Source organism: Quercus suber, unplaced genomic scaffold (assembly GCF_002906115.3).
Source record: "Quercus suber isolate HL8 unplaced genomic scaffold, Cork oak 2.0 scaffold_43, whole genome shotgun sequence".
Taxonomy (NCBI): Eukaryota; Viridiplantae; Streptophyta; class Magnoliopsida; order Fagales; family Fagaceae; genus Quercus; species Quercus suber.
In genome coordinates, this window is record NW_027069508.1 from 167,604 (window position 1) to 193,169 (window position 25,566).

Genomic DNA, 25,566 nt, shown 5'->3' on the forward strand with positions numbered 1-25,566 from the left:
TCTAATTTGGTCCTATTTAGTCCACTTTAGTCTTATTAGGTCCATTTCGGTCCATTGTTTCCAATTTGGTCCTCTTCGGTTCACTCTGGTCCTATTCTATCCATTCGGTCCACCTTGGTTTTATTCAGTCCACTTCGGTTCATTTTGTCTAGTTTGGTCCTATTCAGTCCACTCTGGTCCTATTCTATTCTATTTGGTCCACTTTCGTCCTAGTCGGTCCAATGTGGTCGATTCGTCCACTTTGGTTATATTTGGCCCCCTTTGGCCCATTCCGTCTTATTCAGTCCCCTTTGGCCTTATTCGGTCTATTTCGGTCCATTCTATCTACTTTGGTTCTATTTGGTCCACTTCGGTCCATTATGTCCACTTAGGTCCTATTTCGTCCACTTTGGTTCTGTTCAGTCCACTTTGCTCCTATTTGGTCTATTTGGGCAACTTTGTTGCTTTCAATCCATTTTTGTGCACTTACGTAGTGGGAAAAATATAGGTTTAGGTTGAGAGCACTTATTCTAAATTCAAATTTATAATATATATATATATATATATAGGTCTCAAATTTGTAATATCTAAAATCTTAACCCTTTGGCCTTAGTCGGTCTATTTCGGTCCATTCTATCTACTTTGGTTCTATTTGGTCCACTTCGGTCCATTATGTCCACTTAGGTCCTATTTCGTCCACTTTGGTTCTGTTCAGTCCACTTTGCTCCTATTTGGTGTATTTGGGCAACTTTGTTGCTTTCAATCCATTTTTGTGCACTTACATAGTGGGGAAAATATAGGTTTAGGTTGAGACCACTTATTCTAAATTCAAATTTATAAAATATATATATATATATATATATATAGGTCTCAAATTTGTAATATCTAAAATCTTAAGCATAATAGTTATTGTTATTACTTATTACGCTCCTGTTAAGTCACGTTAACATAGCATTTCGGCCTGCCTAAATTTGAGTAAAAATCTTTCTCAACGTGAAGGTTATGAATATACAAATGAAATCTTTTGAGCAGTTACTCATTTGTTTTAACGCTATTACTTTTAAATGAATTGCATAAGGTTGATTATATCTTCAAGCAAATATTTATTTATTTATATTAACTGTTCCGTGCAACACACAGGATAGTGACTGGCAACTAAAGTGAATTTGGGTTTGTTTAATTTTCAATGTTTTTGTTTTGATCCAAGAGAAAATAAAAGGTGATGATAATAAATTGGCATCTCCCAGCAAAGAGCATTCTAGCTGAGAGTGCCACCCCAATACTATTCTGCAATGGAATAAACTTAATGTCGGTATAAATCTTATTTTTCTCATATGTGTGTGTCGATTGACGCCGATTTATTACTAAATTAACGATATAGATGCCTCATAAACAAAATGAGGGTAGTGATTATATTTCATTATTCTTCTACTTTGTTCTCTGCCCTTCTTTGTTAGGACGTTTACTGTTCCATTAGTTTCTCAGAGCACGATGAAATGGATGTACCGTCCATTGTTTGTCCAAAAGTTCCATGCTATCAAGACTTACAAAAGAAACTTAATGCCCAAAATACTTGAACTCTCGATCCTTTTGATGTAAAAACAGAGGGGTTCAAACAAAATTAGACATTTTTTGTGGTCATAAGTAAGAGGCTTTTACAAATAGTAAAATCCTTCCAATATGAATTAGGATCTTCTCCATTTGTTTTCTTAATCGAGAACTGTGACGGGCAAAAAGTATAACTAACGGATTAAACGGATTTTTAACGTGCTACTTTCTGCTTACACAATTAATTTTTAGAGGTGAAATGCAAGGTCAACTTTTAAATACCCACTATAAGATAAATCACAATAGTCAAATCATTCTCTAGTGTGATATTAATGTATTCAATTAGAAAAAACCTTGAAATAGCTAAGTGTTCGTCCTCGGGTTTAGTTTGAGGAAGAGGTTACAAGTGGATAATTTTTATCACAATAGTCAGATCATTCTCTAGTGTGATATTAATGTATTCAATTAGAAAAAACCTTGAAATAGCTCAGTGTTCGTCCTCGGGTTTAGTTTGAGGAAGAGGTTACAAGTGGATAATTTCTCTCTTTTTTTCTTAAAATTCAAAAAAGAACTCATTTGATCCAGGTGCTTCTTGGCTTTATATAGTTAATCGAAATGCATTTGGACTTTACATTTGGAGGATTAGGATCAGACTTCCTTGATACTTGTCTCATCAAGGTCTTGCTAGAAGGTTTTTACACTAAGATGTGAGCTGTGTGGGCATTGTTCATGGTCAATTCCCCATTAATGCGGCCAGTTAAGTGGTTACAGTGCATTTAATGCAAAGGGGATGACTGCTTTGTCTTTCCCTTTTTTTTTTTTTTTTTTCAACGCTAAATTACCATTTTCCACCATCGGGCTACGCTATGCTCCCTTTAACTCTGACTCTTGACTTTCCAAGGTTAGATAAGTGTCCTCGGTGCCTTCGCCAACTATGGCCATTCAACCTCTATATGAGTTAGGTGAGTACTTTCCAAGGACATCTTGCCAATATTTGCTGAGGTTTACCTTCTCAAAAATACCCTTACCCCTTTTATCAACTGTCTTGGATCCTCGTTCCTCCGCAAGAACTATTTGATAATGAAATTTTAAATTGAATGTGGTTTTATGTTATTTAATTATTTATTTATGGAATGAGACTTTAAATGCGAGTATTATACACTATTTATGAAAAAGTAGATTTTTACCATAAAATTTTTATTTCAAAATAAATGAAGAGATCCTTTCCAGTTCAACACATAGCCGTTAGTGTTGATCATAGCTTACATGTAAAATCCAATCTTTTCCAAACCATTTCTAAACCCAGCTTTGTTTCAAAAAAAAAAACCAGCTTAAAAATTCCAAACCTTTATATTACTGTCAAAGTTCGAGAGGGGTGGAAAACCATTAAGCCCAGTCAATAGTCAACCTGACATGTACTTGTTTATTACGTAATTAATTAGGATCAATTAATAAAGCTTCTTGTTTCATTACCTCAAAAAAAAAAAAAAAAAAAGGCAAACATAGAAGAAAGGAATTGGGGCAGCCAATAAAATTTGTTTTTCATAGTTTATTTATTTTATTGAATTATTAAAAGAGAAAAAAATTAGGGGGAAAAAAAAGAGGAAGATTATTTGAGTGATATTCGAACACATAAAAATGCACAACTTTGTGCCACAATTTGCCACGTGATAAGTTGTGAGTGGTAAGGTGTTAAGTGTGTTCTCACATGGCCCACAGACACACTCCTATCACTCACAACTCGTTACATAATAAGTTATGATACAAAATTGTATATTTTTGTGTTCCTACTTCCTAGCATTATTAAGAGAAATTGCGATTCTCTTTCTGAAAAAATTAAAGAAAATCATACGCCACGCCAAAACAGGGAAGCAGCTAACACGGCTCTTCCTCTTCAAACGTGTGTGGTTTGCGCCCCTGCCCCACCTGGTTCAACCTCCTTAGCTTCAACACTTCAACTTCAACGGTCAACCATTTATTGCCCAAACTAAACTGTTGGCTAACTTGTCTTCCCTCTCTCTATTGGCCCCCACCTTCCCTCCAATCCCAGAGGAGATCCTTTCGAATCTTCTCTTCATCCAAATTCTCTGAACTGTTCCTTCTTCCTTTATTATATTATATTGCCCAACAGTTCAATCCAAACTAACCAGAAAAAGAAAAGAAAAAAAAAAAACAATTACACAAATTTTTTTTAAAGGAATGAGAGCTTTGAATTCACATTTGGTGCTGATTGATCTGCACACATCATGGCACTCAGCAAACCAAATCCCAACTTCGACTCTCACGTACCTCAAGAACTCCTCAAACTTCATCTCCGCTCTCTCTTCGTCATTTCGTCGAACACGTCGCGCGCGTATCGGAATCGCTTCGTCGTCGAGATCGGCGGCCCCGGAGATCCGTAGACCGTCCGATCGTTTCTTTCCCGGAAATGGGTCACCGTCGACTTCGCCGAATTCGGCCTCGACGTCGCGATCGTCGGAGCTCGAGCTGTTTCTCGAGTTGCTGCCTCTGAGGATGAGGGAGCTGTTTCAGCACGAGGAGATTGGGGAGCTTATTGAGGTTGTTATGGATTTGGGAAGGCAGCCTCTTGCGAGGTTTCCTTCGGGTGATTGGGTCATCTCGGAGCAACCTGTGAAGCATGAAGATTTAAAGCACGCGATATCTAAGGTGATCAATGTCATATGGTCATTTCCATTGTTGAATTGTTTCATTGCTATTGGAGAATGGAGTTCACTGGAATTCTTGCATGGCAATAAAACTGCTTCATTTGTAACGTGTTTCATTAAGTGCTTCTGCATTTTAGACTTTTAGACGTACTCCCCGTCCTTCCTCCTCACATGAATAGTTGTCTTGAAATGGTGTGAGAAAATAAATTATACATTTATAGGAATACGTAATAATTTTTTTTTAAAGAGATGGTGACTTAGCTACTAATATTAATTGAAGGACAAAGTTTAACTACAAAATTAGTTTTAATTTTAGGCTACAACTTTACTTAATATCTTTTTAGCGAATGTGAATTTTGATAAATTCACAATTAGATTACATTTTCTTCTTATATCCTCCTTGCAAAATTTCAAAAATATTAAAGATCAATAACTATATCATCAATAATTTTTTTAAAATTACAAGTTTTTATAATTTAAAGATATGCATAAAATATAAGCTTATAAATCATATAATAAATAATATCTGATTGACACAAAATTTGACATGTGTATTAAGAGTGTAAATAACATATAATTCAAGAGTTATATTTTTAAAATATATAGTAATATTTATTTTATTTAGTAAGTTTGTAGCCTTAAATTACAACCAATTATATAGCCAAACTTTGCCCATAATGCTATAGACACAAACTATTTCACAATATTTTTACAAACTGTTGCTGATGTGGTTTTAGTAATTTTCAAATAATTATTAGTAAATATAAATATGACGTTAGTGTGACTCTTATTAAAACTAATAAGACTTTGTCATATCAATAGTTGTAAAATAGTTTGTGACTGTTGCATTACTCCTAATACTATACTTGGAGCACTTTTTATGTTATATTTATTATTTTTGGAGGGGAGAAACTTATGTTATATATGGATTTAGATCTTCTAGATTTCTTAGGGTACTTTACCAAATAGATGTCCTTAAATCTTAATAGTTTTTTAATGATTTAATGGTCTAAATTTTGCTATGTCAGTATTTTACTAACAATAATCTTATTTATTTTATTTGCAACATTATTTTATTATTTTAAGAATATTGTTAGTAGAATGTTGACATGGCAGAATCTAAATCTTTAAATCATAAAAGAGTTGTTAAGATTTAAGGAAATCTATTGATAGAGTATTTTAAGAAATTTAGAAGATCTGAATCCTTACAACTTTTATGACATTACATTAATGTGATGTGTCAACTTTTAAAAACAAATCTAGAAAAGTGGTAATTAAAAGATTTTTTATTTATTTTATGTGTCCGGTTAACATGTGCTATTAAGACATTTGCTAATGGACTAGGAAAGTTTTTATACCACTTTCACGAAGAATATAAAAAACGTTATTAAATTTCTAAAAATATTTCTTAAACCAATAAGCATCCGTTAACTTTTTCCTTATTTTATTGATGTGACATTAATTATGTCCTTTGACATGTCAGATTATAGGTTTTTTTATATAATAAAATTGATAGTAATTTTGGCATTTTCCTTGTGTGATTGGCTGTACTGATTATTGATGAATAACTTCTTATAATAAAATATTATTTGGATTACATGAGTATGGTTTATTAGTTAGGATATTTGTAGAGAGGTGGATGTTTGGAGAGTTTAATGTAAAGTTACTTGATTCTGTTAGGTTGGTGATTTTTCGGATGACAACCGTTCGGGTATTAATAATTCTTTACATCGTATAAGTGCTATTCGGAATCGGAAAATGCAAATCATTGGCCTCACTTGCCGGGTTGGTCGAGCTGTGTCCGGAAGTGCCGGGATAATACGTGACTTGGTTGAGGGCGGAGGTTCCATCTTAATCATAGGGCCTCCCGGGGTCGGCAAGACAACCTTGATCAGGTACATACATTTCTGATGGGTAAAATGAAGCTATTGAGTTGATGATCATTTTGGTAACCGTTTAAAGAATTGATTTTTAATGTCAAACTTTTTGTGTGCAATTTCGGTTGATCCATTTTTCATCCTCACCAACAATGCACTCTATATCCTGTCCATGTTTATACTTGTTGTCAACTACAGTGCTTCTTTTTTTTTTGTTTTTTTTTGTTTACATTTTGTTCTTTTTAATACTTTCGAAGAATAATTTCCCGCCATTGGCTTGCCATCATTGTGTTTCTTCATATCCTATTATAATTAGTTGGTGCATACTTTTTCATGATAATGATCTCTACTATATAGTGTCCAAGTTCTTCCATTGTAAAAAGAACACAAAAAGGATGAATTCAAACTTTAATGAGCATTTGAAATTGACGCTTTATTCTATCACGTTTCTTTTATTGTGGCTACAAGCATCAAGAATACACTTGTTTAATATCTGAAGACACTTTGCTTGTGCAGAGAAACTGCTAGAATGTTGGCAGATGAACACAGGAAGCGTGTTGTTATTGTGGACACATCTAATGAGATTGGAGGTGACGGAGATGTTCCTCATGCAGGAATAGGTCGTGCAAGAAGGATGCAAGTTCCTAATGTTCATATGCAGCATAATGTAAGCTTTGAACTCAATCGTATGGTTTGTGTGTTTTCCAAATGGTATAGCTTTGACAAGTTCTCATTTTCAGTGATGTTATTTTCCTGGTTGACTTCTATGCAGGTTATGATTGAAGCAGTTGAAAATCATATGCCTCAAACCATTATAATTGATGAAATTGGAAATGAGCTTGAAGCACTGGCAGCCAGTACTATTGCTCAAAGAGGAGTCCAACTAGTTGGAACTGCACATGGAATGACTATAGACAACATAATAAAAAACCCCTCTCTGCAGATCCTTGTTGGTGGCATAGAGGTGCAAAGTGATTCCTTTTGTTTTAATCTACATTCATTCATATGGATTTATAATTAGTAAGATTAACCCGTCTGTTAATCTCATAAAGTGCAAGTTGATCCAGACTGTGGTATCATATCCGAATGGGAATCCATAAAATTAGAAATTTCCGCCACAATTTACTTTGTGTGGGAATCTTACCAACTTTAAGCCTTGCTGAGTAAGGAATTTTGATTGATCAAAACTAGTTCTTCATCTAAACACAGAGTGTAACTCTTGGAGATGAGGAAGCGAGGAAGAGGAAAGTGCAGAAGACAATTCTTGAAAGGAAGGGGCCTCCAACATTTACATGTGCTGTTGAGATGATATCTAAAACTGAGTGTCGTGTTCATCACAGATTGGATGCCACAGTAGATGCCATCTTAGCAGGTATTGTGCTTTTTCTATGGAATATTTGAATTGATTCTTGTGTAATATAATGTTCACATACTTGTATGAGGGTTGAAGTTTTTAGGCCAACAGTTAATCTGAAGTTGAATTTTTTTTGGGTGATAGGAAAATCTCCTCTCTTCGAAATCCGTCACATGGATGCTGATGATAATGATTCTCTGAAGTTTACTCTGTTACCTGAAAAGAGCCATATAGAAGAATCAAATATGAATGATGGCAAAGATGTAAGTTCTGACATAGAGTCTGATGAGGAAGAAGTAGGTCATCCACCCAGTTGGTCTAAAAAACAGAGCACTAGTATATATGTGAAGAAGCGGAGCTCACCAGTGTGTGTCTATACTGACAAGGTAAATTCCTCAAGTTTACATCTGCATTCATTTTTCTCCTGGTTCTCCCACTATAAATTTCAGTCAATAATACATGGAGGAATATTGAATCTACATTCATTGAAGACGAGATTGTTGTAAAAATAATTCCCAATTTAGAAGTTATTGGTTTATTCCTTGTTTCAGAAGCTGCCTGTGCTTAGTAAAAATGTTTGATATCATTTGGGACTTATGATATCATAAAGCCATTTTGAAGCTGCCTAATTTTTTATACTTGAAAAACTATCTGAGGCAGAAGACTTGTTATGAAACTTCTCATTTTATTTTTGGTTGGTATGGATGTCTTCAGATCCTTGATGCTGATCTTCTACAAGTAGCAACAGTAATGGGGCTTGAGGATGAAATAGATGTAACTGATGACATTGGAACCGCAGATGCAATTTTGGCATCCAGTTCTGAAATGAAGCAGAACCCATGGATCCGGGATATGGCAAAATTCCATCAGTTGCCTGTATTTGTTATCAAGGTAACTCTTTTGCTTTATCTATTTTGCAAATAAATTAGATTAAAGTTCCACCTAGCAGATAATTTAACATTTGTTGTTGCAGTCAAATACCATGGCACAAATGGTCAAGGCAGTTCGCATGATCTTTGAAATGGAATCATTTTCCTCAGTATCAAAGCAACCATTCAATAATTTGATTGACATTGAAATTGAAGATGATGCCCCAAAAAGAAAACCATCCCTAGAAGAGATTGATGCATTGGAGGTGCAAATCCTTTCTCATTGCATATTTTCCATTTCGGTTTTCATCTGTTCAGAAACGTTTCAATTTAGCTGATCCTTTTAAAGTCTTAATGGAGTAACTGTTTGTTGGTCAAAATACATCATCTTAGAGTGAAGATGTATATATCCAATACATGAGATACACTCTTCACTTACACGGTCACTAAAAACAACAATTCCACTTTTAACTTTTTAAGTAATCTTTCCATGTGTAAATTGTAATTGCTTGCAAATGTTTAATTGTTAGTACTCTCTCATTCTTTTCTGACAGGAGGTTCGACATGCAATTGAGTATATTGTGATTCCTGGTGGAGAACCAGTGGAGCTTCTTCCTAGATGCTCTGAAATTATTGCCCGGCAGCTTGAGCTTGTGGAAAGCTATCAGTTGGCTGCTGAGAACTCAGGTACCGAGCTTAATCCAAGGCTGCAGATTCTCCCTCAAAGGTTAAGCAAGAAAAATTTACCCAAATCCTCTAAATCTCATTCAAGTTTTCGAAAAGAAGCAGATTCTACACCATTAACTCGCAGTGGCAGAGGTACAGGTGTTACTAGGCTGCCCCTTTTGCCCGAATAATATGACCATGTCTCCAATTGTAGCACATTCAATCATTGGTTGACTACTGTGTCATTTCACGTATACATGTAAATTATGTATCTCATACCATGTAATTATTTAACTGTCAAATATGTAATGCAATTTGTATTCATTTCCCAAATATGAAATGCGCTTTTTACCCTGCTTTGTGCCTTTCTTTCTTTCTTTTTTTGACCCAGTGAAATGGGTGATTCATAAGCATATCTTTCCTTTACCCTTTTTTCCAAGGAAGAGGAATAAATACTGCTCCACTTTATATATGTTAAAAAATAAGATGTAAAAGAGAAAAAATGACAAAACAACATATAATTATCAGAATAAGACAAACTATTAAAACATATTAGCCTCATCACACGCGTTTCGTACGTGGCTATTTTTTTTAGATTTTTTTTTTAGGAACATGTGGTAGTTTTGGTTGTGAAGATGGGGTAGTGGGAAGTTTTATAGAACATGGGGTAGTTTTATAGACATGAGTAGAGTTTTTGTTTTTTAATTTTTGTCAATTTATAGTTTTAACCTCATTTTTTATTTTAAGAATGAGTTAATTAAATTAGGGATATTTTTAGAAGTCAAAAAGACAATAACTAACTTTCTGAATCTTCATAATGTATAGAGGTGAAATTTTTCATAAAAATACATTTATAATGAATGGGACTATTTAAGCTGTATTAAAACAATATTAGATTTGGGTCACTTCCCCTAACAAAAAGAGGGGGAATGATTTTCCAGACTTTGGAACTGGATGATAGAAATTTTCAACTCAAACATGTTAGGCAGAGACTAGAATCTAGAATATGCAAAGCTAGGAAAATGTTATTTGATCATATAATCTCCAAAAGGAACCTTTAGATGTCATCAATCTAATCACCATCCAATGAACCGTATTTATACCCATAACCAACAAATAGATGGACACATTTATTATGGAAATCTAAACTCGAATACCGGTTAATTGCATTTCCACATTAATTTCTTGCACCAGAAAAATAGAGTCGGCTCTAGTATTGCAAGTCCACAATCTTCAATCTGGTGATCAAATTTCTGCAATTTATTGGAATGTGACCTTTGAAGAAAAGAGATGACTACCAAATGTGCCTCACATAATTGTGTGCCCTTGACAACTTCTACTGCATTCGTGATATTCTTTTTATTTTTTTTATAGTCAAAGTGATACATTCTAAACGTATGCACTTTTTTAAATTCCGGCTTGTTGTATTGGGATAACTCTCCTAAAGGCAAGCAACATTACTTTTAACCATATATTAGAAAAAATAATGTTAAAGTATACCATTTTCATCCCATCTACATTTCTTCATAAAATGAATCTTACATCAGTATCCATACAGCTCTCTTAAAAAAACAAAAAACAAAAGACAAAAAACAAATACAGCATCCATAAAAATGAATCTTACAGCAGTACACATACAGCTCTCTAAAAGATATTAAATAAAAATTAAAAAAAAAAAAAAAAAAAAGGGAAAAGAAATGAATCTTACAACAGTATCCATAGATTCCATACGACTCTCTAAAATATAATTTTACAATGACCACAAAATTTCCAAAGCTGGACTTTTAAAAGGTCCACTTTAGAATCTCCCCCGATTTCTAATTAAAAGCAATTGGGCTTTACAAACATACCACTCCTCCTCTTCTCTCTCTCAATTTTCCGCCAAACTTTCCCAAAGATCCATCCCCCAACCATTTATCATCAACACCAAATGTCTGAAAAAGCAGCCCACAGCTGATTCAAATAAAAATAAAAATAATAATCAATAATGAATCTGAAATATAATGGACTCAGAGCCAATCACTTGTACTAACAGAAGGTACGTTGCAGCACTGTCTTCCATCTTTGACATAGCTAAGTGGTCCAAATATTAAAAAATGTTTAAAATTTTCGAATTTCTTGTAAACTGACTACTTTGAAATCTCATCCCAAAAAAACAAAAAAACAAAAAAACCATGGTTTTAAAATACAAGAATGGTAAAAGAACCTGAAAAGGGATCAGTTCCTGGTTTTTACCAGACCGGTTTAGGGCCTAGTTCCCAGTTGAACCATCCAGTCTGGTTTAAACCTCAATTAATTTTGTACTAAAAAGTCCACCTAAACCATGCATCTCAATGGAAGATAATTCTGAACACCATCCAAACAAGAATCAAGATTGGTTTTTTCTAACATACAACCCAACCCAATGATCCCATTGGGTGGGTGGTTTCACCATACCCGTCGGTCTGTAGTGGGTCAATATGCGACCAACCTGAACTGACCCACGAACACCCATTCAGGTCTATCAATTCAGTGTATATTCATATCTTGGAGAGAGAGAGAGAGAGAGAGAGAGAGAGAGAGAGAGAGACAGACAGAGAGAGAGGGCAGCTTACTATTGTTTTAAATGAACTTAAAGTGTTCAACCATTTATTCAATTTGGAAGCCTTCATTCCCTGCAAATCCAATACACAGTGTCCCTGTGAATCATTTGAAATTTAACATATTCAAACATCCAAGCTGTTTTATGCAGGATGAGGCAAAAAAAAAAAAAAAAACCAGAGATGCATGCACAAGTGCCCAAATGGGATATTTATCAATGGAATCATCATGTAATCAAGGTGACATAAGCAAGGAAGACCTAGATTTTAAGTTTATATCAGGTATCATCTTTTATAGAAAAGGTAACCATACCACTATGATGAAATTCTTCCAAATAAGATCCCACTGAAAATAATAGCACCAAACCACTTGTTGGAAACAAATCTGAAAACAAGCAAAGACAATTCGATAAAAAAAGATGGGCTGGTAGTGGTCAAAGATCAACAAAGAAGAAAGAGAACTTCTTAAAACAAACTAAATTGAGACTCATTATTAATTATTTTTATAAGTAAATTGTCTTAAAATAAAATTACGCACTTCCTATTGCAATCAGCACGTGATGATAGGTCAACCGTCCATATCTGCCAAGCTAATTGTCCAGATGCAGCTGCCAGAAATGCATAATATGGCCACCCTGCTCCACAAATTTTTCCCCAAAATAGAAAACACTATAAGCCCAGTACATTTAAGAGGAAATTGCAAATACAGAAAAATAGAAATACCAATCCCAAAATTAAATCCATTATAAGCCCAATTGTTAACACAGAGTTGCAGGTACAGAAAATAGAGCACTTACCAATCCCAGCATTATATCCACAGAGGGCAAGACTACTGATGGATGCTATTCCAAACCCATTAATCCACTCCTTAGTCGAATCCCCAAATCTCAAAGCTGTAGATTTAACACCCACTTTCAAATCATCTTCTTTATCCTGAATGCATGTTAACAGCATTATTTATTAGCAAGGAGAATTGCTATTACTCAACCCAGCAGATCTTGGAAACCACAAACCCTTAAATTATAATTATTTCTGATCAAGAAAGACACAACAGATTAAGTTTCTTCTTACCAATAAACTACACCATAAGATAAAAAACAATGAATAAAAAATTTAGATTTAATAATTAATTTGGTCCTCCAACTATTGGGTAAAGAGAAATTTGGTCCCTCAACTATTAATTCTTTGAATTTAGTCCCTCAACTTTCAGAATCAAGTCAATTTCATCCTTGGATCTCCTATCTGTTTAAATTTTAATGAAATAATAGTTGAAATTGATTCGAGTTCAAAATTTTTACACTTTCTATAATAACCTTTTAACTTGTGCTCCATTTTTCACGTTAACTATATTCATTAAAATTTTAAAGGATAATAAAATCAAGGATGAAATTGACTTAGGTTTGAAAGTTTGAGGATTAAATTGGCACAATTAATAGCTGAGAGACTAATTTGAAACAATCAATGGTTGAGGGATCAAATTGAACCTTACCCTATAGTTGGGAGGACCAAATTCGTTATTTAACCAAAAATTTATAATTCAAACAAGTTTTTTCAAAACTAAAAAAAAAAAGAATCTAGTTTTTTCAATGCCTTTCTCTTTTTAATGTTTAAAGGTTATATTACTAAAAGTATTATTAGCTGAGGATGTATAGTAGATACAACCAGAGCAACAAAAAAGGTGCATATGCATTAACCAAAAACTAACAATGGAACCCCCTTAAAACAATACATAAAAACTTTCTACTTCATAATAATAAAAAATATGGAAGTGCTGAATGCTAGATGAAATCAAAATAATAATGGCTCTTATGCAAATATGCAAATTAAAATAGTCCACTTTCTTCAGCCTAGATGAGATTAAGGGAACACCAAGATACCAATTTATCTGTCAAAGAAAAGAGCAAAACATAAAGTAAAATAAACTACAACTGACAAAAACCATGAGAAAAGACTTTGTCCTAAGAAATCTTGTTCTAAATGGCTCCTACAAGTCAATACACTTACATGGAGCAATTGGAGAGAATGAGGCAAAAGGAAATGAGATTACAACCTCAAAAAGATATATAATAGTACCTGATGTGCATATATCGTATCATACACAAGAGTCCAAAATACTCCAGAAATGTACAATGGGAGCACTATAGCTGGATCCAGACTTCCTTTAACCGCAGCCCAGCCTAACAGAGCACCCCAGTTAAAGGTCAAACCTAGATAGGCTTGAGGCTGCAGTGACAAAGTTGTACTTAATCAGAATATTAGTTAAACTTCATGAAATTGATCATCAAATGAAAGAAAGAAACAAAGTTATACTTGCATATGTTAGCAGAAACAGACATGTAAACATCATTACCCAAAATGTAAACCTCTTCATAAGAGGATAGGAGAATACTAGCAACAAGGATGAAGCCCCCAAAATGCGGCTGGTAGAAATAGATGAGCCACATTAATTTGATTAGATTTACAAAGAAAATTTGCAAAAGAAAAATGAGAACAAGAAGAAAATTCACAAATTACACAATAAAACTGTTGTCCCTTTGCAGCATTGTTTAACTAGGTTTCACAAAGAGAGTAAAATAGTAGAATCAAGACCTTGAAAACAAACTTGAAATCATTCAGTTTATAAAGCTGATAAACTCATTGCTAGCTTCCACCCAAATCCATGGTCAGAGAAAATTATCATTGCAATGATTTTGATTTATTTCACAAAGTGCTTAAGCTTTAAAATTGCATCAATGCTCTCTTCCTTCACAAAATGCAATGAGAACACCCTTTTTCTGGAATTTGATAGTTCACCATTGAACACACTGTGGAGTGTGCATTCAACTATGTTCTGTTTTAGAATTCTTAGATTTATTGAATCTGAGATTGTAAATTTTTGGGAGTGGTTTGGTACACACACAATATATTTGAACAATCTCCTCTTTTGAATAAATTTATAACTTACCAAAACAAAGTATAATTCTAGTAGTGCAAACCTATCTCCCATATGGTGGTGAACACTAATGGCTCACATGGTCAGAAAACTACATTAGATTGTTGAAATAGAAATTTAATGTCGTAGATCAAATTGTATTTACATGCATTATCAAAACAAAAAAGAAAGTATTTACATGCAAGCAAGCTAAAAGTTTGCAAGGCAGGTTGTACATGCTTAGTAAACCAAGTTAAATCTTGTTCTAACTTTTGAATTTGACTTGCCTAACCATGCTATCAATTGTCGCTCTACAGAAATAAGTCTAAAAGGTTAAAATATAAATTCATTTTTAGGACCATTTGTTGAAATGAAGCAACAAATCCCACTGATTGTTTTTGTGGGATCCTGCTCAAATGATGACTTGATAGCTCTCAATTCAGAAAACAAAATAGTCACAAATGTTGCAAAAGTTGGTGATTCATCAGAGTAACTCAAGTAAGGCAGATTAAAACAACACTAACCTATAATCATTCAATTGAAGGAGAATCCCAAGACCCAAAAGCAACTGAAACCCAAGAAAACAAAGCCCTTGAAATGGTGACAAAAGACCACTTGCAACTGGTCGCAACTTTGTACGTTCCACCTGCATTACAGAGAGTTCTTTTATAAAAATGCTCTAGTTGAAGGAAGAATGATCTATCAAGATTCAGATCAAAATATCCTTAGGTTTCATTTTGTTATCAATCATATAAAGATAAAGAACAGTTGTATGGATGGGAGACTCTGATGCTGCAATTTAACTTTACAACTAAATGAAATTAACAAGGACTAGAGAACTATAAAATAAACGGAAAATTTAACAAATGCTCTAGGTGCATTGATTTAGGTTAGAAACTTTTAATGGGAAAAAAAAAAGTAATTGATTTTTTTTAATTTTTAATAACTTTTTATGTTTCCCATAAAAGTTTCAAAATTCTCCTAAAATGGTCTATTAACAAATTTCCTTAGGACACCCATTAACTGGACCCTAAAATAAAATGTCAAAACCTAATATTTTTCTAAAATCCAATCATGCGGTTTGAATTTTCAAGGCACTGAATCACGTGCACAAAAAAATAAATAAGTAATTAAAGAGCACAAGTTCTACAAGTACTCCAACGTTAAATAGATCTCAAGTACTTCGACTAGGTAAGTATTAAAAAATTTTAAGGTAGGTCATTGATGTTAAAACCATTGATAACATAGTCAAAGGCATCCTAAAGATCTAGTTATCCTAGAGAAAATATTTGTTGATTCACGAAATTGAGTGCTATGGCATACCATATACATCAAGTAGCATCAATGGTACATGAACATAGGCCAACTACTGACTATAGAATGCATACAAATTAAAATTATAAATTAATTAGTAAAACGAAGATCAAGTTCAAAAGATCATTTAACCCTCCGTTAAACTTACTCTCATGCCAAGAACCCATTGATACCATCTGGAAGCCATCCAATGGTGAAAGAATTCACTCTATCTCATGCCAAGAAACCCTCTTCCAGTTGTGTTGTTTTGGATGACTGGAATTTTTATTCCCCAAAAGGCTAAATTTAATTCTAATTAGAGCTTTCATATAATAAAAGTGTGCCTATGTATTTCAGTCATTTCGATAGCTATCTAGCCCTGATGATTTTTTTGATCTCTATTGCTCTCTCTTTGGTCTATATGTTATGTGGGTTTTCTCTACATTACTTGTACATGTGCTTACAAAATGACAATACTTAAAGCTCAAGCTCAGAACCAACCACCACAAACATAAAATGAAAAAAATTGCATCATATGATACTACCTTTGTATCAATGTCGCGATCGATGAGGTCATTTACGGTACATCCAGCACCCCTGAGAAGCAAAGATCCACAACCAAACAGCAAAATCATCTTAAAATCAGGCAAATGTCCCGGAATTGCCGCCAAGCTAATCGACCTGAACCGAACCAATTACACATGAAACGAATGCATATTTATCCAATTCATTGAATTGAAAGCAATCAAGCATTTTTTTTTTTTTTTTTGTTACTCACCACATACAAGGCCAAGCAAGGAGCCAAGTCCCGATGGGCTTATCGAGGCGAGCGAGACGAGCATAAGGTTGAACATGTTTCGGCAAATACAAGTCAATCCAAGAAGTAGACACCACCGCCTTGGATCGATCACCATCATCATCATCATCATCATTGTTCTTTTCATCGACGCTGCTTGTTGAAATGTGGGCAAAGGATCGATAATCGCAACCGAATTTGAAAATTTCAGAGGTGGTAGTGAAGGTGTTGGAATAATTAGGGTTAGGGATTGGGATTTGGTAAAAGGTAGTAGTAGTAGTAGTAGTAGGAGGAGGAGGAGAAGGAGGAGAAGATTGGGGATTGAAGATGGAGCGAGCGAGATAGAAGGAAGAAGAAGAAAGAGAGGATTTCTGAAGCCTACGCATACGCAATGCTCCGCCCGCCAAATACCGCGCCATTTTTGTTCCTCTGCATCACTCCCAAACTTATATGATATAAGTTATATCGAATTTTTTTTCTTAAATAACAATAAATATTAAAAAATTTAGTTAGTTGTCACGTTGTAAAAGAATTTTGAAAACTAGCATCTCGAGTGTCTAAAACTCGAGTTCCAAGATAAAAATCAAGTTTTTGAGGTTTGATTGGTAAAAAAAATCCAAGTGAAAATCGAGTTTTAAAAACTCGAGTTCAGAAAACGCCCCTATAGAGCTTAAAAACGTCACTATAGGGCTTAAAAATGGAGTAAAAAAAAATTTAGCAGAAAAACGCCACTATAGGGCTTTAAAACGTCAGTATATGGCATAAAAATGCCACTATAGGGCTCACTGAACCTGGTATTGAGCACTTACGAAAAAATTTTGCAGAAAAACGCCGCTATAGGGCTTTAAAACGTCACTATAAGACTTAAAAACGCCACTATAGGGGCAATAAAACTATAATTTTTTTTGCAGGGAACTCGAGTTTGTAAAACTCGAGATTTATGTAAATGGATTTCAATTTTCTAAAACTCGAGATGCCTAGTTTCCTTTATAGTTTCACGCGTTGTCTAACTAACCAAATACCCCTCTTACCCATGATTATTTTGCCCATTCCCCCAGTTATATCAGTGGATTTCAACAGGTGGAGCTTGTTTGGAAAACATAGAGGGTGTTTGGTAAGTTATTTTAAACCTTTGTAACGGTAATTATACACGAATACGAATAGGAGCTCAGTAAAAATACTAGCGGCTGAGCATGCACACAAGGACACGTGTGCTCAGACACTTAAAGAGTATTTATTATAATTAATTGCTAATTCGTGCAATGCATGAAATTCTTTAAAAGGAAAAAAAATAAATAATATTGCAATTATCATTTGCTGCACTAAATCAAAATGTCTCAAGACTTACTAATCAAATAATATAACTAAATGGAGAAAACCCAAGCATAACATAAAATCTTCACTAATTCAAATATTAAACATTGTCAAACCTAGTACACAATGTGCTTGTTCCCAATAAAAAATTATAAAAACAAACAAGGGATAAAGAAATCTTGTATATCGTCTCCATAAAAATACATACATGCCAAAAAGATTAATACCACTACCATAGGTCCATTGGCAATGAAGTTATTTTCATAGTTACATATATACTGTGAATAAACAAATAAACAAATTGTAATAATGATTGCAATCTTATTTTCATAATAAATAAATAGAATATAGTTACCAGTGTCAAATTTTTTTGCTATGACTCAAAAAGAGTAGAGAAAGAACATAATACAACAAATCTGCATTATATAGAAGAGTACATCATATATTTATTCAACATAAAACACTGAGTTTTATAAATCTTCTTTGCTTGCTCACATTCCCAACCACATCTCTTGTGCTAAGATACCATAGATATTGCTTTTTCAAATTCATGAATAGACTTTTCCATAAAGCCTTATCCATGTCAAAACCTTTTGCTTTGCCTTGAAATAGTTCCTAGAAAACAGCTGTTTTACCCAAGTTAGGGGCTTTGAGAATAGAAGAAGAGTTATAGTATCTAAGAAAGTGCGATAACCACAACATATTGGTGTTATTTTCATATATAATAGATAACGAAATGTGAAAACAACATTAGTAAACAAAACCTGTTCTTTAAACTCAGAAAGTATCATTAACAGGCAATTCTGTCAACTTCTTCTCTTTTTTCTTAAGGGAAAAAAAAAATTGCTTTTCACCTACCATAGGCAAAAGGACCATAATCCAAAGCTCTACCCAAAAACAATTTAGGATAGTTAAGGACAACCAATATGAGAATCAACTTCAAAATAATTAAATAAGAAATAAAGACCACCATAGCTCAATTTTTAAAGTAGCTTTCCTCATAGACACATGCATAAGAAATCACCATATCAGACACATAAAGAAACAACATTTAAAGCAACCCAAATGGGATTTCAAGGAAAATAAGACTACCCCAAATGTAAACTAACCTCAAATGTATCAAAATCACCATTGTTGATAACAATGAAACTCAACTCTCAGAACTGGGAGTCTAAAGCAAGCAACTTCATTCAGAAAAAAAGTACATCTCTCAATAATGTGGACTTTTTTTTTAGGCAAGGAACGAACTATGTGCCTTCCTTCTTGACGTTTATCAAGAAAACCATATTGGGTGAAATGGGTCGGTATTAGATTTGTCGGTTTTGTAAAAAAGTTCAGCTAAATTTAGCTAAGGAATTAAATCATTTTTACCTTTAACATAAGCTTCTCAGTGAGTTTTAGGTGTGTGGATATAGTTAAGTATCTTTTTGAGGAAAGAGTGAGATAAGAGAATATAAATACATGTACATTTATGAAAATTAATAAAAGGTGAAAACTTTTTGTGTGTGTGCAAGTGCTGCCAAGGCTTTGGAGTATTTGTTATCTATGTCATTGATTTAAAAAAAAAAGTTTGTTTAATGATTTATATATACTTCATATTTCACCATTAATCTATTATGAATATATTTGTATTTTAGCGTTCATAATTGTATTGTTAGTAAAATCTAATGGGTCACTACTACACTATTCCAACACCAAAACTTATCTTGTTCCTATTAGGGACATAAAACATGGTCTCAGTCAACGCACCACATTCTCCCTCAAATCTACATTTTAGTGGAAGGATCTCATTCCTAGCCAAATCATTTTTCCTTTAATACCAAGCAAAACAAAAACAAAAAACTAAAGGTATATTATGTCTAGATAAAAGCAATCCTCAAGATTATTAAAACCGGATGTCAAAGCCTTCTTCATGTTAAACCCTTTTGCTTTGCCTTGAAATAGTATCTAGAAAACAGCTGCTTACCCAAGTTAGAGGCTTTGAGAACAGAAGAAGAGTTATAGTATCTGAGAAAGTGCGATAACCACAACATATTGGTGTTATTTGCATATATAACAAATAACATGTGAAAACACCATTACTAAATAAAACCTATTCTTTAAACTCAAAAAGTATCATTAACAGGCAATTCTGTCAACTTCTTCTCTCTTTTCTTAAGGGGAAAAAAAATTGCTTTTCACCTACCATGGGCAAAAGGACCATAATCCAAAGCTCTACCCAAATACAATTTAGGATAGTTAAGGACAACCAATATGAGAATCAACTTCAAAATAATTAAATAAGAAATAAAGACCACCATAGCTCAATTTTTAGAGTAGCTTTCCTCATAAACACATGCATAAGAAATCACCATATCAGACACATAAAAGAAACAATATTTAAAGCAACCCAAATGGGATTTCAAGAAAAATAAGACTACCCCAAATGTAAACTAACCTCAAATGTATCAAAATCACCATTATTGATAACAGTGAAACTCAACTCTCAGAACTGGGAGTCTGAAGCAAGCAACTTCGTTCAAACAAAAAGTCCATCTCTCGATAATGTGGATCTTTTTTTAGGTGAGGAACGAACTATGTGCCTTCCTTATCTTAATGTTTGTCAAGAAAATCATATTGGGTGAAATGGGTTGGTATCAAATTTTGAGGGTTGGGAGGCTCTTTAATACTATCTTCACTACGAAACCTATCCATATCCACAATATTTTCTTACAAAAAGATAGGAATTGAAATTCCTAAATTGACAGAAAACCTAATTGAAACATAATTAAAACTCAACTTTGAGCCTCTGTCCCATTTAAAACAATTTCAATATAAATTTTAACCCATATCAGTAACTATCATTTCATCAAATGAATAGCTATGCAAATTTCATCATTTAAATTGGAAAATGTAGCTACTTGGAAAAGGCAGTAACTATCATCAATATACAATTTACGATAGACAAAAGGACCAAAATTGTATTATTAGTAAAATCTAACGGGTCACTACTAAACTGTTCCAATACCAAAACTTATCTTGTTCCTATTAGGGACATAAAAGTTGTCTCAGTCAACACACCACATTCTCCCTCAAATCTACATTTTAGTAGAAGGATCTCATTCCTAGCCAAATCATTTTTCCTTTAATACCAAGCAAAACAAAAACAAAAAGTATATTATGTCCAAATAAAAGCAATCCTCAAGATTATTAAAACCTGATGTCAGTAAGAGCACCTCAATGTTCCACACATTTAGCAACTACGCAACAATATTGGTTCCCAAGGGCAAAAAAAAAAAAAATATATATATATATATATATAATCCAACAATATGCACAAAATGCTCTTCTTTTTTAATAAATCAGATCATTCACATAAGACATAAAAGAAATTAGAATTAGAAATCTGAATAAAGAAATACAAATAAGAAAACTCAAGACAACCTAAAAAAGATGTAATCATTATCTTTCTTTAAAAGAAGGGAGGTGGGGGACAAAAAAAAAAGTGCAGACAAGTGAAGGCATTGCTTCCCACAAGGGCCACAACATTCTGTATAACAATCTACAAGAACAAAAGATTCCACCAGCAAATTCGTCAAAACTTTCGGGTGATTCATGGTTATGGTGATTTTACAACATAAAACTGCATAAGCAATAAATTCTTTAAAAGTTTAATCAAGAGATTGTACTTCAGTTTATGAGGTTATGAGGTTAAAAGAAGTACAATGCATGCATTAAAAGTTTGATTTTGAGGTTAAAAGATTCTGTGAACAAAAAATGCATGTATTTAAAACTATGATTGCCAACACTAACAGAGAACAAACATCTGAGAGTACAGCTCTCCCAGGCATTTTATCAAACACCTGTTAGGAATCTCAAACAATTATAGGAACCAACCCCAACCTTCAAAACAAAAATAAAATTCCCACAAAAACACAAATATTTTAGTCATATAGCAATATGTAGCAATACCCACAAAAAGAAAATTTAATTTTTGGGGTTAAAGCATCCTCCTTTCCTCTCATCCAATAATTCCAATTAAGGGTGTGTAGAAAACCCACCGACCCGCCAAACCCGACCCGACTCGACCCAACCTGACCCGCCGGGTTGGGTCGGTTTTTAAGGCTCGGTGGGTTGGGTTGGGTCACAAAAATTTTTTTTTATAGCGGGTCGGGTTGGGTGGGTCATAAAATTACAAACCCGCCAAACCTGACCCGACCCACCCATATTTAATATATATTTAAAATATATTATATATTTAATAATTTTTTTTAAATCAGCTGTAAATTTAATATATACTAATAATAATATTATATACTATAAGTGCTTATATATAATATATTTTATATACATATATAATATATACTAATAATATTATTATATATTTTAAAACATATATAATATATACTAATAATAATATATTTAATAATAATAATAATAATAATAAAAATTTGTCAAACCCATGGGTTCAACCCGACCCAACCCAACCCATGTGGGTTGGGTTGGACTTATGTGATGGGTTGGGTTGGGTTGAATTTTTTTTGACCTACCATGGTGGGTTAGGTCAAAAAATTCCCTCAACCCGACCCATGCACACCCCTAATTCCAATTCTCCAACACTACCAACCATGAACGGCTAAATAAAAACAAATCTCAAGAAAAACCCAAAACCTAAATCTTATTGTCCAAATTTTTAAAGAACAAAATAATTACTAGCAGCGGTCTGATGATGGCAAAATGCATGCCTGACAGTGGGTGATGGCTCTCTGCCTTACGAACTTGCTTCTCTCGATCGCTCTTTACCCAATGACTTTCACTCTTAGAATCTGAGTTTTGGGTTTTGATTTTGGAGGAAGGAAAGGGTGAGTTTTAGGTCTTTTGGTTTTAAAGAGGTATCGGGTTTTGTAACGTGCATTTGGTGGGAGGAAAAATGAGATTTTTTTTTTTTTTTTAATAATGCTGATGTGAGTAAATGGGTTGGAAAAAAATCAAAACATATAAATCAAATTTAAAAGGTAGAAAAAAAATAATAAATGATGACGTGGATAATTGTGGGAGCTTCAAAAATTTCGGTTTTATATATATATATATATATTAGTCGCTAACCTGTACGATGCACGACAAAACTATTAATAACTTCCTTAATATGAGAAAATAAAAATTAATATTAATGGATAAGACTTTTAAGTGTAGCTCGTCCTTGCATAGTCATCCACAAAATGTGAACTTGTCCTGGAATAGTGGATCATGGGATGTGAAATACCATGGTAATTATGCCGCTTCCTCACCTCAGATGTGGAACCTTAAGAGAACCTCATCCAGACCTAGNAAAGCATCTCCTTTCCTCTCATCCAATAATTCCAATTAAGGGTGTGTAGAAAACCCACCGACCCGCCAAACCCGACCCGACTCGACCCAACCTGACCCGCCGGGTTGGGTCGGTTTTTAAGGCTCGGTGGGTTGGGTTGGGTCACAAAAATTTTTTTTTATAGCGGGTCGGGTTGGGTGGGTCATAAAATTACAAACCCGCCAAACCTGACCCGACCCACCCATATTTAATATATATTTAAAATATATTATATATTTAATAATTTTTTTTAAATCAGCTGTAAATTTAATATATACTAATAATAATATTATATACTATAAGTGCTTATATATAATATATTTTATATACATATATAATATATACTAATAATATTATTATATATTTTAAAACATATATAATATATACTAATAATAATATATTTAATAATAATAATAATAATAATAAAAATTTGTCAAACCCATGGGTTCAACCCGACCCAACCCAACCCATGTGGGTTGGGTTGGACTTATGTGATGGGTTGGGTTGGGTTGAATTTTTTTTGACCTACCATGGTGGGTTAGGTCAAAAAATTCCCTCAACCCGACCCATGCACACCCCTAATTCCAATTCTCCAACACTACCAACCATGAACGGCTAAATAAAAACAAATCTCAAGAAAAACCCAAAACCTAAATCTTATTGTCCAAATTTTTAAAGAACAAAATAATTACTAGCAGCGGTCTGATGATGGCAAAATGCATGCCTGACAGTGGGTGATGGCTCTCTGCCTTACGAACTTGCTTCTCTCGATCGCTCTTTACCCAATGACTTTCACTCTTAGAATCTGAGTTTTGGGTTTTGATTTTGGAGGAAGGAAAGGGTGAGTTTTAGGTCTTTTGGTTTTAAAGAGGTATCGGGTTTTGTAACGTGCATTTGGTGGGAGGAAAAATGAGATTTTTTTTTTTTTTTTTAATAATGCTGATGTGAGTAAATGGGTTGGAAAAAAATCAAAACATATAAATCAAATTTAAAAGGTAGAAAAAAAATAATAAATGATGACGTGGATAATTGTGGGAGCTTCAAAAATTTCGGTTTTATATATATATATATATATTAGTCGCTAACCTGTACGATGCACGACAAAACTATTAATAACTTCCTTAATATGAGAAAATAAAAATTAATATTAATGGATAAGACTTTTAAGTGTAGCTCGTCCTTGCATAGTCATCCACAAAATGTGAACTTGTCCTGGAATAGTGGATCATGGGATGTGAAATACCATGGTAATTATGCCGCTTCCTCACCTCAGATGTGGATCCTTAAGAGAACCTCATCCAGACCTAGTGAGGTCATCCAGACATGGACGACCCTCTATATAGGTTCCGTCTACATGAACAGATGAATAGAACCACACAATGAGATCTTGATGTATCATTGTAACTTCTTATTGAATATTTAACTTCCAATGGCAGTTATCCTCTGATCTCCACAAATGTGGGGGAAGTTACCAGACAAGTAACTTCAAAAGTTTAACTTTCGATGGCAGTTATCCTCTGATCTCCACATATGTAACTTCAAAAGTTTCAGTTATATATATATATATAGATTAGTCGCTAACTCATACGATGCATGGCAAAACTATTAATAACTTCCTTAATATGCAAAAATAAAAATTAATATTAATGGGTAAGACTTTTAAGTGTAGCTCGTCCTTGCATGGTCGTCCATAGAATGTGAACTTGTCCTACAATAGTGGATCATGGGATGTGAAATATCATGGTAATTATGCCGCTTCCTCACCTCAGATGTGGATCCTTAAGAGAACCTCGTCCAGACCTAGTGAGGTCATCCAGACATGGACGACCCTCAATATAGGTTTCATTTACATGAACAGATGAATCGAACCACGCAATGAGATCTTGATGTATCATTGTAACTTCTTATTGAATATTTAACTTCCGATGGCAGTTATCCTCTGATCTCCACAAATGTGGGGGAAGTTACCAGACAAATAACTTCAAAAGTTTAACTTCTGATGGCAGTTATCCTCTGATCTCCACATATGTAACTTCAAAAGTTTCAGTTTTATATATATATATATATATATAGATTAGTCGCTAACCCATACGATGCATGGCAAAACTATTAATAACTTCCTTAATATGCAAAAATAAAAATCAATATTAATGGGTAAGACTTTTAAGTGTAGCTCGTCCTTGCATGGTCGTCCATAGAATGTGAACTTGTCCTGGAATAGTGGATCATGGGATGTGAAATACCATGGTAATTATGCCGCTTCCTCACCTCAGATGTGGATCCTTAAGAGAACCTCGTCCAGACCTAGTGAGGTCATCCAGACATGGACGACCCTCAATATAGGTTTCGTCTACATGAACAGATGAATCGAACCACGCAATGAGATCT

General features: G+C 33.8%; 2 protein-coding genes across 2 annotated transcripts; one reads left to right on the forward strand and one right to left on the reverse strand.

Annotated features, from left to right (window-relative positions):
- Positions 1–3,699: 3,699 nt before the first annotated feature.
- LOC112010100 (protein SEEDLING PLASTID DEVELOPMENT 1) lies at positions 3,700–9,314 on the forward strand. The gene is made up of 9 exons (XM_024042443.2): positions 3,700–4,194; positions 5,874–6,088; positions 6,587–6,737; positions 6,843–7,034; positions 7,280–7,442; positions 7,569–7,810; positions 8,139–8,315; positions 8,398–8,559; positions 8,848–9,314. Exons 1-9 carry the CDS (start codon positions 3,727–3,729, stop codon positions 9,148–9,150), a joined length of 2,073 nt encoding a protein of 690 aa, XP_023898211.1. The 5' UTR covers positions 3,700–3,726; the 3' UTR covers positions 9,151–9,314.
- Positions 9,315–10,448: 1,134 nt separating this feature from the next.
- LOC112010094 (4-hydroxybenzoate polyprenyltransferase, mitochondrial) lies at positions 10,449–16,987 on the reverse strand. Its single transcript, XM_024042432.2, has 10 exons — positions 16,521–16,987; positions 16,288–16,423; positions 14,974–15,095; positions 13,889–13,958; positions 13,612–13,761; positions 12,336–12,471; positions 12,077–12,173; positions 11,852–11,923; positions 11,554–11,613; positions 10,449–10,912 (listed from the first exon to the last, which is right to left on the reverse strand). The coding sequence occupies exons 1-8, from the start codon at positions 16,955–16,957 to the stop codon at positions 11,854–11,856; spliced, it is 1,218 nt and encodes a 405-aa protein (XP_023898200.1). The 5' UTR covers positions 16,958–16,987; the 3' UTR covers positions 10,449–10,912; positions 11,554–11,613; positions 11,852–11,853.
- Between the last annotated feature and the right edge of the window lie 8,579 nt (positions 16,988–25,566).

What these genes read in the sequence shown, in the direction of transcription:
- LOC112010100 (XM_024042443.2), top strand. Translation starts at nt 3,727, where the DNA reads ATGAGAGCTTTGAATTCACATTTGGTGCTGATTGATCTGCACACATCA. An exon ending in ATGTTCATATGCAGCATAAT is followed by an intron (nt 6,738 to 6,842) that starts GTAAGCTTTGAA and finishes ACTTCTATGCAG; the next exon opens with GTTATGATTGAAGCAGTTGA. An exon ending in TGTGTGTCTATACTGACAAG is followed by an intron (nt 7,811 to 8,138) that starts GTAAATTCCTCA and finishes GGATGTCTTCAG; the next exon opens with ATCCTTGATGCTGATCTTCT.
- LOC112010094 (XM_024042432.2), bottom strand. Translation starts at nt 16,957, where the DNA reads ATGGCGCGGTATTTGGCGGGCGGAGCATTGCGTATGCGTAGGCTTCAG. An exon ending in TGAAGAGGTTTACATTTTGG is followed by an intron (nt 13,762 to 13,888) that starts GTAATGATGTTT and finishes TTGTCACTGCAG; the next exon opens with CCTCAAGCCTATCTAGGTTT. An exon ending in ATACGATATATGCACATCAG is followed by an intron (nt 12,472 to 13,611) that starts GTACTATTATAT and finishes ACATGCATTCAG; the next exon opens with GATAAAGAAGATGATTTGAA.